The sequence below is a fragment of the Pipistrellus hanaki genome (genome assembly GCF_964339955.1).
Source record: "Pipistrellus hanaki genome assembly, chromosome: 5".
NCBI classification, from domain to species: Eukaryota; Metazoa; Chordata; class Mammalia; order Chiroptera; family Vespertilionidae; genus Pipistrellus; species Pipistrellus hanaki.
The window spans coordinates 30064204-30075674 of record NC_140507.1 but is presented as its reverse complement, the minus strand read 5'-3'; the positions used below and the strand labels follow the sequence as shown (position 1 = coordinate 30075674).

Here is an 11471-nt window from a genome sequence, read left to right as displayed (position 1 = left end):
CGGGGCCGTGTGTGCGCGGCTCCTCGGCGAGTCCCCGGTTCCGGGCCGGACACCGTCACCCCCGGCCCAACGCCCGCTCCCACTCGGATCCGGATGCAGCCAAGGCTCGCTCGGCCGGGCCCAGCTCGTAGGGGGCGTCTCGGTTCGTTGGGGCCGAGGCCAGGCTCCCGCACGGCCAGTTCCCGGGCGGGCGCGGGGCGGCGGCGCTGTCGGGCCGGCGCGGCGGGGACACGGGCCCCGCGGGCGTCCCTCCTGGTGCCACCGGGCCGCCCGCCGCCGGGGCCCGAGAGCGCGCACGCACCACCCGCGCCCTCCCGGGGAAATTGCAACTCATCCGTTTTTTTTTTTTTTCGTTTTTTTTCCGCGGCACTTGGCTCCGACGTCTTTTTGTTTTGTCTGGTTTTGGAGGGCAGCGTGGGGTCCGGAAAAGCAAACACAAAACCAACCCGGAGGGGGGCGGGCGGGGGAGGAGGGGCTGCGCGGGCGGCACGAGGCCGGGCGCCGGGAGCGGGGCCCGCGCGCGCCCTCCGCCCCCGCCCCGCGCCGCGCGGCCCCGCGGGCGGCCGGCCGGCCGGGCGGTCAGCTGTTGTACTGGCAGGCGTTGAGGCCGGAGGCCGGGCCCTGCAGGCCGCCGTAGCCGAACGACGAGTGCTGCTTGGACTTGAGCCGCAGGCTGGCCAGGCTCGAGTTGCACGTGTCCCGGTAGACGCTGTAGGGCGAGGCGGGCGCGCCGTACGGGCAGGCGCCGGGGGACATGGCCGAGTTGAGCGAGGAGCCGGTGAGGTTGTTGATGTTGTTGAGGCCGGAGTTGGGCATGCCGGGCACGGCGCCCGGGCCCATGCCCGACGGCATGGTCATGGAGGAGATGGAGCTGGGCGCCGAGAACATGGACTGCGACGACAGCGGGCTCATGGAGTTGAAGAAGGTGAAGCTCTTGGTGGAGAGCGGCGCCGGCGCCAGGCTCTTGGCCGCCCAGTTGTTGTAGGAGTAGCCGGCGGCGTACACGTCCTCGTAGGGCTGCACCAGGCCGCTGAACTGCGGCACGTAGCCGCCCTTGCACAGGTCCAGCTGCTGGTTCCGCTCGCGCTTCCGCCACTTGGCCCGCCGGTTCTTGAACCAGACCTGCAGGGAGGGGCGGACAGGGTCAGCGCTGCTGGCCGCCGAGGGGGGACCACCCCCTCCCTCCGAGCCCTCGCCCAGCCGCCTTCTTTCTCTCCCAATACCGCTTCTTTCCTTCCCGATTTCCTGCCTTCTCTCCATAATGGTTGCTTTCCTGTCCCCGGGAAAAATTAGTCTTTTCCTTTTTTTTCATCTTTATCCTCTTTCCCAAATTAAATCCGTTTTCTCCTTCTAAAACACAGATCGTCTGTTTTAACAAATATTCGTTTCCCCCCCTTCCTTTCTCTACCAGGCTACCGTCTGATTTCTTCCCCAAACGGATCCCTGCCTGTCTCCTGGACAGCCCATCGTTTTTTCTTCTCCCTTGAATACAAAAAGTATTCTTCTTCCCTGGAACGGAATTATTCCTCCTCCCCCCGTTGTTCAATCTGTCTTTTATTCCTCATAGAGTTCGTTTCCATCTTTTCCGGCAATATGTGACACACTCATTTCTGTCCCAAACGTTTATTTTCATTTAGTCCACGCTACTCTCTGAACAACTTACTCTCTTTTCTCTCTCAAGCTCTCGTTGTCCCCCATTTTGATGCTTTTGATTCCTCCAAATAATTTTTTTTCCTTTCCAAATATCTGACCTTCACTGTTTCTCTCAACAGTTGATTATTTTCTCAAATACTCCATCTTTTGCGTCTCCCTTAAATATTTAATTTCTTCTCTGCCTCCTAAGTATATGCCAGATACGTTTCTCTACAAATGTTTAATTTCCTTTCATTTCACTCTAGTTTCTCTACCCTCCTCTCCACTTTCTCCCACAGAAGTTAGTAAAAACCTATCCTTCTCCCCCGACTCCTGGTCCTTTCGGATCCTCACCCGTCTTCCCTTTGCCCTCCCCAGCCCTGCCGCACTGAGCAGAGTCTCCCCAGCTACTTGCTAGCCCCTGTCTCTCAGCCTTCTCGGCTCCAGCACTGACGGCCTGATTCCACCCGCAGCCCACCGTAAACCCGGGCAGGACCAGTGAGCTCAGGATCACTGAGTGCTGTCTTCACCCCCGTCCCACCGGGCCGGCCTTGGCTAGGGAGGAGTGGAAGCTGGGGTCAGAGCGGGAGTCCAGGTGGGACTTCGGTCCGGCTTAGGACGCGCTCCCAATATGATTAAATATTTGCGCACCGAAGAAGAAATGATTCTGGCGCTGCACTGGCAGGAAAGCCTTGCTTTTACTGGGAACAGAACTGTGAGGGCTCTGTAGGGGGGTCTGGGCCTGGTCAGAAACCTTATATCTCCAAAGGGACTCGACCTGATGGTTACTCATCCACCAGAGCTGCCCCCCACCCCCGCCCAGCCCCCTGACCCCAAGCCTACAGGAAAGGGAATCAGGGAAAGGACCCAGCTACTGACTGGCTGGATAGCTGGGGAGGAGTCAGGTGGCGAATTTCGGAAATTTTGGAGAAGCCGGCAAGGGAGACGGAGTCGAGGCACCTTTGGGGCCTCTCGCGGGCTGCCAGGAAGGACCAGCCTTTCCCTTTCGTTTTCCGGGGAAGGCGCCGCTCTGAGGTCCCGGCGGCCGGCAGGGAACCCTCTGCGCGGTCTGGGCGGGACCCACCCGCGTGGGCCCTGGGGCCTCGGGGCGTGGAAGGTTCCCCGGGGCCACGTGTCTGGCCTGGGCTGCAGCAGAGCCCGAGGGTCAGGTAGGATGCGGGTCAGAGGGACCGAAGGACCGCACCGCGGAGGTGCTCGGGCTGAAGGGCTTGGCGGAGGCCGGGCGGGCTGGGCTTGGGGTGGACTCCGCCGTGGGGGGGAGAGGGAACAGGTCTGGGCGGCGGGAAAGGGAACGCCTGGGCGCCGGCCTAAGCCTCCGAGGCCGCCCGCCGGCGCCTGCGTGCGCCCCACTCACCCGCACGCGCGGCTCCGTGAGGTTGGTCCACACGGCGATCTCCTCCCGCATGCTCATGTCGGGGTAGCGGTTCCGCTGGAACGTGGCCTCCAGCTCCTGCAGCTGCTGGCTGGTGAAGTGCGTGCGCTGCCGCCGCTGCTTCTTCTTCTTGGCGGGGTCCTCCGCGCCGCCGCAGCCCGCGCCGCCCGCGCCGTCCTCCGGCCCCTTGGGCTCCCCGCCGCGCTCCTTCTCTGCAGCGGCGGACCGGCGCCCGTCACCTCGGGCTCCTGCCCGTGGGTACCCGTCCCGGCTCCACCGAACAACCCGCGTGGGCGCCGGCGGCCCTCCCTCCCGCCAGGGGCCCTGGGGCCACCCGTTTGGGCAGAGCCCGCCGGGCGCCTGGTGGTCGGTAGTCACCTCTGGTCTGGGTGCGCGGAGCAGAGGAGCAGAGCCAGGGGCCTAGGCTCCCGGCAGGGCAGGGCCTGCTCTCCTAGCCTGGCTGAGGCTCGAGCCCAGCTGCGAATGTTGGCGGCAATGGTACGACTTTCAAGAGTCAGTCTGAATTTGAGGGAGGCCTCTGCTGTTCTGAGCTAGGGTCAGAGTTTTCTAGCCTGAAGCTAGCTGGTCCGTGGAGCCTGAGCGAGGTGGTCTGGCCTGCAGCCCTCCACCCTCTTCTCCCCGGGCTGCCTCTGGGCGGGCAGACGCCGTCTTGCTCTGGGCCTCAGCTCCAGGCCTCAAGTCCCGAGGCCCAGCCGCAGCCCCGGCAGCCCAGGCTGACGGACTGTCTAGCTGACCTGGAGCTCTAGCCTCTCTCTCCCTTGTAGCTACAAAACACGCGCAGTCATAGAAACACTGGAGCATAAAAAAAGAACTTCGAAGCAAAACACAGAAGCCCCAAAAAAGTTCACAGCTCAAAGCCTACAAGCACAGAAAGGGCCAGAAACTCTTAAAAATAGTCAGGTAGGCACACAGAGCAGATGCGGAGTAAGAAGCCACAAGCACACCCTCACTGAATGCAGCGCTGTGCCTGTCTGCACACCAGGAGACACAGGCACTCACTTCTCGGGGGTTTAAAAATCAATGTGCTGTGGTAGATAGCTTTTAACCCCTTCTCAGGAACGTCCTTCCGAGGTGATTTCTGAATCCCAGGGAAATACAACACTATAGTTAGATAACTTAAACCCCCCAAAGAACACTCCTGTAAATAGATTTTTAAAAAACTGCCCGAGAAACGCGCCATTTTGGATTGACTTTTAAGAATCTCCCGAAGAATAGTGCTGCATGTAGATATTTTAAATTCCAGAGAAATATACCTACTACAGTACTTCTTTCTGTATCGAAAAATAGTTAACATTTAAATTTATGCTCAAAAAAAAAATAAATTTATGCTCATCGATTTGGTTTTAAAAAGCAACCTATAACGACATATTTCTCTGGGTTTTAAAAATAAAAAAAAAACCAAGCAAGCAAAGGCCATGTTTAAAACTTTTGAAAACAAAAGTACAGTCCAGCGTTGACTTTTTTAACCAAGCAAACAGAACCTCTCAGAGAAAGTCACTTAGGGATGCAAAACAGAAATAAATAGAGATTAAAAAGGCGTGGAGAAGCTCTCGGCGGTGGATTAAAAAATGAGCGAAGCGGAGGACCCCCCAGGCCGCGGAGTGGGGAGCGGCCAACGCCGCCCAGTGTGGGCGCTGATTGCGGACCCAGGAGGTGGGCCAGGACCAGGACGGGGTCGCAGGCCGCCTGGGCCGGGAAGAAAGGCTGGAGCTGGGAGAGTGCGGCCTCGGGGAGAGACAGGGCCCAGCGGAGTGGAAGCCCGCCCGGCGGCCAAGCGGGCTCCCGGCTCCGGTGGTTCGCGCGGGGCCACGCGGGGCCGGCCGGGACCCCAAGCGTAGGGGGTCTGGCCTGGAGTCCCGCCGCACCCCTGGGACCGCTCTCCCTCGCTGTCCTCCGTCTGTTTTCCTTTTCCTTGAGGTTGTCTCCACCTCGATGACCCCGTTTGCTTTTCTGACTTTCATCGCCCCCTTCTCTTTGGGATCTCCTCTTCAATCTGTCACCCACTGCCGGTGTGTCTGTCCCCGTCTCTGTCTGTCTCTCTGGATACTTTTCTCTCACCACGTTTTCCGATCTTCATTTGGCTGATTGGCCTCATGGCACCCAATTGCGAAAACCTAACTCTCCCCCGTTCTGTTCACTCCTTAGCAAGAGGGGCAGCCCGCTCCTCGGGGGGTTGTGGGTTCGTGCGTCTGCGAGTCTCGGGGCGCGTGGGGACCCCGTGGAAACGCCCCGGGAGAGCACCAGGTGTCCCCCCACAAAGCGTGCAATTTCCGCGCTCACGGACGGATGGGGAACGGGAAAGGGACAGGTCCCCACGCGGGGCGCGGCGGCCAGGCCCTGCTCCCGGCTCCGTGCGCTTACCTGGCAGCTCCGTGTCCGACGACTCGCTGGCCGAGTTCTCGAGCGGCTCCCGCGGGTCGGCGGCGCGGGCCAAGTGGAAGGCGGGCCCCATGTCGTGCGGCGGCGGCTGCGGCGGCCGGAGCCCCTCGGGCAGGCGCTCCAGGCTCATGCCCCCCTTGAAGGCGTCCATGGAGGCGGGGACCGTGGCGGGCGCTCCGGGGGCCGGGGCTCGGCGCGCCCGGCCGCCCTGGCTGCGACCTGCGGGGACAAGAGCGCGGAGCCTAAGCGGCCGCCCCCCGGGGCCGCCCGCGCCCGCAGCGCCGCCGCGCCTGCCCCATGGGCCGCCCGGGGCTGCGGGGCCGGGCGGGCGGCGGCAGCAGCAGCGGCTTCTCGCGACCGGGCGCCCGGCTCCGCGCTCCGCTCCCGCCGCTCGGGCCCCAGCCGCCCGCCCGGCCCCGGCTACAGGGCTCCCGGTCCCGGGCCGGTTTCTAAGGCTCCGGACGGCGCCGGCAGAATCTGTCTTAAAGCGACAGTGTGCACCGCCAGGTTCCAGCAGTCCCTGCGCCCGGGGTGGTGGGTGGGGTGGGCCCGGGTGGGAGGGGGCTGGGGAGGAGGGAGCGAGCGAGAGAACGAGGGAGCTAGGGAGCGCGGGCGGAATCCAGCCCCGAGCCGCCCGCGCTGCGGGCGCGCCCTCTCCGCCGCCCGCCCGCCCTCCCTCCCTCCCGGCCTCGCCCGCGCCCTCCTCCTCCTCCCAGGCACCTTCCCGCCGCCTCCGCCCCTCCCCCGCCCCCCGCGGCCTCCCCGGCCTCTCCCTCCTCCCGGTGACACACCGAGCTCTCCCTGCGCCGCACAAAAGAAACGCGTCTGGCCTGCACGTCCCGCGCGGCTGGTGCCCACCTCGGTCCCCAAAGGACTGGTTTCGCTCAGAACCCACTGCTGTCTGGGCCCCGAGGCCCCCAGCCCCCGGGCGAGAACGGCTCAGGACGAGGGACTGTTCCCCGAGCAGGAGCGCACCGAGCGGGCGCCTCGCAGGGGCAGAGCGCAGGGTCGGCCCGTCAGCTCCCAGCAGCGTCCTCGTCCAGGGGCCGCCGGCCCCTCCTTCCCCGGCCTCTTCTCCCGGGACCTGCGCCCGCCCGGCTGAGTGACAGCAGCCTGTGCGCTAATGGGCCCCCGGATGCTGCCTCCTAATTAGCTTAGACCCTCTCCCCCAAGGCTGCTTCGCGGGCCCCCGCCTCTGCACCGCAGTCAATTTTCCGGGATTGGGAGAGAACGGATGGCTTCTAATCAGACGAAACGTTTCTGTTGGCTCCAGTCCGCTGGCGAGGGCAGCAGGAGACCCCTGAGCCCCGCCAGGCCCCGCGGCCTCTCCTAGAGGGCTCACTCCTCTCGTTTCGCACCTTTAACCATCCGGCCAAATCCACTGGGCGGGGAGGACCTTGGCAGCCACAGGGTGGGTGTCTGCCCCCTTCAGGGCAGGCCTGTAGCCGCCTGGGGCCTCCGCTTGGGATTCCCAGAGCTGCAGGCACAGGCCTGGCAGGCCAGGTGACTGCAGTTTCCCAACTCGGGGCCTGCAGCCCAGGAAGCCTGCGGTGGAGCTTCCCTCCTGGGCACAGGCAAAGACACTCCCCTCCCCTCCCCGCCCCTGGGAACGACCCCCTCCCTCAGTCCTCCTACTTCAGTTTGTTGAAGGATTTTGCTCAACAATTGTTAACTGGTCTGGAGACCTCAGAGTCTTGAGTAAATAGGTGACAAGCTGGGGTGACAGGGTGGGGCCCTGACCTGTTTTTCTGGACGAAGCTGGACCCCAGGCTGCCCTCTGCTCCTTACCTGCCGAGGAGCAGTGCGGGGCAGGACAGTGGCCTGGGGAGACTGCCCTACTTTCCAGGCCCGGAGCGCCCCCTCCCCCCAGGGCCTCGTGCATCCTCATCTCCTGCTCTGCTTGGGACGGAACATGCAGCATGCAGGTTGTCCGTGTCTGGGGTGCTCTGCAAGGACTGCCCGAGTCTTCACCCTGACTCCCCATCAGAGAGTTGCCCCAGGCTGAGCTCCTTGGTGAGGATTGCAGGGGAAGGTGGAGTGTGGGACCGGGCCTGCCTCTCACCCCCTCAGCCTCACCCCAAGGAGGCTGAGGCCCTGGGGAGAAGGCACGGTTTCTTAGGGCCTGGTCCACGCTCTCTGGGTGCCCCTCAACACAGGGGAGGGCCTGAGGCTGAGGCCAGATGCATCTAGCAGCTGGGGTTGGGGAGTCTCGGATATTCCCGCCCTTTTCTTCCAAAGGGGATGTTTCTCTAAGTTGAGACTCCCAGGATGAAAACAGTCTTGAGGTGTGTGTGCAGGAGTGTGAGGGGGGGATGGCCTAGGGTGAGATATGGTTGCTCAGCATTTGCTGCATTTGCCATCAGCCCCATCTTTTATCACAGTTCTTGGCTGAGTCTCCTTTGGAGGAGGTACCCAGAGGCTATCGCATGCCAGAAGTGCCCCCTCACCTGCCACCTTGTAGTTGCTTTTACCCTGACAGGACCACGTGCCACCCTGCATGCCTGGGTACATACATACTGCATACTCACACAGGTGTGCTGTGTATACATATACGCACATAGTCCCTGCATCCACACACAGGAGTCACATGTGTGTCCACACAGCCAGGCCTCTGCTCCCAGATCGCTGCTGACATTTGGCACAAAATCTCACTGGTAGGGGAAAGGAGGGGTGTTCTAAGTGTGCCCAGCATCAGGCCAAGGGGCCAGGCACAGTGCCTTTCTGGGCGGGAACAAGGAATAAAGGTTCTGCCCATGATTACCCAAGGCTGGGGGTCACAGTCCTCCCGCTTCCCAGAGGGCAGAAGAGTCAGGCCTTCCATGGATAAGAACTGGGTTGTGACTCTGCAGCTTTAGCTATTGAGTCTGAAGGGCTTGCCTCTCTCCGCTGATGGATTTAATGTAGTCATTGTTCACCTGTAGTGACTGTGTCCCTCGGGACCCAAGCCTCTGGCAGAGCTCTAGGCAGTCACAATGCTCCCTATATTTGGAAATATTAATGCCTGCCATGCGGATGGAAAGGCCCTCAGACTATTGTGGGCCTTTATCCACATATCTACCTAGGGCTCTGAGCCCCCGAGAGGGGCTGCGACGATGGGGGCTGCCCTGCAGAACCTATTCGGCCGCTGGTCCCAGGCAGCGCTGACTAAGGAGGGGCCCCTGGCCGGATCCTGGGTGTTGACTGGCGAAGGGACTGGGGGCCCTCTCTCTTTTTCTCCGGCCACACCCTCTCCTGGCCACCGTCCCAGGCAGGCTAGGGGCTTCCTGCGCGCTCACAGGTATCTCACAGGCGAAACAGGCCGGGAGGCAGGTCTCTTTCGGGAGGAAGTGTAGTGGCCCAGGGCCTGGCTTTGCTGTGTGTCTTGGATAAGTTCTGACCTGCATGTACCTCAGACCTTCGTTCCCATGTCTGACATGGGACAGAGCACCGCCTGCTGCTGCTTCAGCCTCCAGCCCACTTGACAGTGGGGCACGGGAAAAGGAAGGACGGGGCTCAGTGGAGCAGGAACCATGCGCCCTATTCTTCCTCCCTCCAGGCCACACGGAGCTGGCAGTGATTTTGAGACTTTGGGTGACTTTCAGGGGCTGAGCAGAGAGCAGTCTGGGCTGCTGTGGGGGGTGAAGTAGCCCCTCTGAGGGCTCTGCCTGAGGCTGGACTCAAAGACTCTGCACCCAACAATGGTTTCGCTGTTTCATTTGGGAAGGGTGGTTGGAGGGTCCTCAGGGAGGGCATCCTTCCACCTACTTAGGGGGCAGGGGTACCCTGCTACCCTGCCCTAATCCAAGTAAGAACCAAGAGATTTTAGGAAAAGGGAAGGAATGTGCCATGGCTTGCCCCCAGGGCCATCCATGACTCTCTGGGACATTCCAGCCCTAAGCCTCTTAGGCCGTGGAGAAGTTCAAACTAGAAAACCCAGTTTGGGTAGTGCAGCCCGGACCACCTACTGCCTTCCGCCGGGTCTAAGACCCCCTCCCCAATAAAAGCTTTTATTTCTTTGAATGCAAGTAATTACTGGGTGAGGGGAGAAGAGGTACTCAGGTAGGCAATGGGGACAATCTCACTGGATTCTTTAGGCTTCAGAGGACCGACCACAGCCTGAAGCTTCCTGTCAGTCGGGGCTCCCCAGCCTGCCCAGTGGGGAGAGAGCTGGGTGGATTGGGGCAGGATGGCTGGGTGGGGTGGCTGATGGGACCATGGAACTCAGAACGCTCTGGCAGCAGCTGGTAAGAGCCCATGGGTCTCCCTGCTCACCCCAGTGCGCTGCTCGCTACCTGATTCCCAAGAGCCTCGGAGCCAAGCGGAAGAGAAGGCTGGGAAACTGGCAGTGGCCGGTCACACAGCTGGGGTCAGCTTTTGCAGTATCCTCTCCCCAGCAGCCAATTTGCCGAGAGAAGGGCACCCCGAGCCTGGCTCGAAGGACAGCAAACGCTGCCTCTATGTCCTAGAGTCCAGGCAGCCTGGTCGCCATGTCCCAGTCCACTTCTTTTCCTCTTCCCAGTAGCGATCCGGAGTCCCAAAGCAGTCCGAAGGAAGGGCAGGAGGCCAGCAAGTCCCTCCTGAGCCTCCGGCCTGCCGCTGCCCGGAGCTCTTGCCATTCCTGGGAGACCCTGCCCTCCACCGAGTGGACAGCAGCCTGGGGTTGCTTTCCTCTGACTCCGGTGGCTGGCAGGCCCCTGGGATGCCAAGCGAACGCCGAGCCTAAGCTCCTTAGGAAAGCGAACTGAAATCTTTTTGAATTCAGGGAATCTCTAAATAGGAAAACCTCGGAACCAGGATTCGGGCCTGGGGTTCCGATTTCTGCGATGCCCACCTCGGTGCTCTGACTTTCCCGCCGCTGAATCCGCCGGGATTCAGGAGGCCGGCCCGGTTCAGACCTCCAGACCCGCGTCTAGAGAAGCGCCCCGTGGTCGGGAACCCCGCGTCCACAACGGCACCCGAGGGAGCCGCGGGGAGGTCTCTTTTGGAGTGTGCGACGAGCTTTTGGGGTTTCTCTTAGGGCACGGAAAGCCCGGCCCGCGCCAGGGAGGCGGCCGCGGCGCCCGGTGCGCCCCGCGCTGCGGGGACGTGGGTCCTTGGCGGGCGCCCCGCGCCGGGGCTGCGGCCGGGCCCACGGCGGCGGCTGTTCTGTGGCGCGGCCGTCCCAACGAACACGCGTACGAACGAAGCGGTTTCGTTTAGGGAAAATACCCTCTTGACGCGAAGCTAAGGCCGGAGTCCCCTGGAGTGCCGAGGGGCCCTCGCTCCGGCCCCTGCCGCGCCCCCATCCCCGCGAGCGGCGGGCGCGGCGGGCGGCCCCTCGCCGCCTTCCCCGCGGAGGTCCCCGAGGCCGCGCCGCGAGGGGCGCGCTCAGGCTCTGCCCGGCGCAGGGCTGGGGCCCGCGCCTTCGAACCCGCTGCCTCTTGGGGTGCCGGGGCCGAGACGGGGGCAGGCCCACCCGCTAGGGGAGGCGGCACGGGCGCTGTGGGCCGTGCCCGTCGCCGGGCGCAGGAAGGGGATCCTCGGCTGCCTCGATGGCGCCCGGCGTTCCGCGCAGCGCGCCCCGTCCCTCGCCCCGGGCAGGACGCCTCGAGGGCAAACGGCGCTGAAACCGGCCACCGCCCCCCGCGCCCCAACCCCGCGGAGACCCGTGCCCCTCGCCCCGTGACTTACCCGCGGTGCGGCCCGTCGGCTGCGCTCTCCGCCGCCGCTCCGGCCTGGGCTCGGGTTTCACTGCGGCCGCGCCGGCTCCGCTGCGTCTCCGGCTCCGCGCGGTCTCGCCCGCCGCTCGCTACATCCCCGCGCGCTCGGTCCGCGCCGCCGCGGCCCGGCCGCTCCTCCCGCCGCCGCCGCCCGGCGCCCGCGGGGAAGGCGGGGACAGGGCTGGGGAGGCGGGAAGAGGGGAGGGGAAGCGGGGCGCTCACCCGGGCTAACGGGGAGGGGGCGGCGCGCAGCCCCGCAGGCGAGGGGTCCAGGACTCCCTCGGGGCGCAGAAGGGGTCCCCGGGGCTTGCGGCCGGGGCCTGAGGTCGGGGAGAGGGCTCCGTGCTTCACGCTCGGAGGAGGGGCCC

General features: G+C 63.6%; 1 protein-coding gene across 2 annotated transcripts; it reads right to left on the bottom strand.

Annotated features, from left to right (window-relative positions):
* Positions 1-505: 505 nt before the first annotated feature.
* Positions 506-11175, bottom strand: PITX1 (paired like homeodomain 1). Of its 2 annotated transcripts, none has more exons than XM_084884760.1 (4): positions 11075-11175; positions 5408-5644; positions 3008-3237; positions 506-1122 (listed from the first exon to the last, which is right to left on the bottom strand). In XM_084884760.1, the coding sequence occupies exons 2-4, from the start codon at positions 5574-5576 to the stop codon at positions 580-582; spliced, it is 942 nt and encodes a 313-aa protein (XP_084740886.1). In that variant the 5' UTR covers positions 5577-5644; positions 11075-11175; the 3' UTR covers positions 506-579. The 2 variants fall into 2 exon arrangements, with proteins under 2 accessions (XP_084740886.1, XP_084740887.1); XM_084884761.1 differs by lacking the exon at positions 11075-11175 and adding an exon at positions 5927-6103.
* Between the last annotated feature and the right edge of the window lie 296 nt (positions 11176-11471).

What these genes read in the sequence shown, in the direction of transcription:
- PITX1 (XM_084884760.1), bottom strand. Translation starts at nt 5,576, where the DNA reads ATGGACGCCTTCAAGGGGGGCATGAGCCTGGAGCGCCTGCCCGAGGGG. An exon ending in GTCGGACACGGAGCTGCCAG is followed by an intron (nt 3,238 to 5,407) that starts GTAAGCGCACGG and finishes CCGCCGCTGCAG; the next exon opens with AGAAGGAGCGCGGCGGGGAG. An exon ending in TCACGGAGCCGCGCGTGCGG is followed by an intron (nt 1,123 to 3,007) that starts GTGAGTGGGGCG and finishes CCCTCCCTGCAG; the next exon opens with GTCTGGTTCAAGAACCGGCG.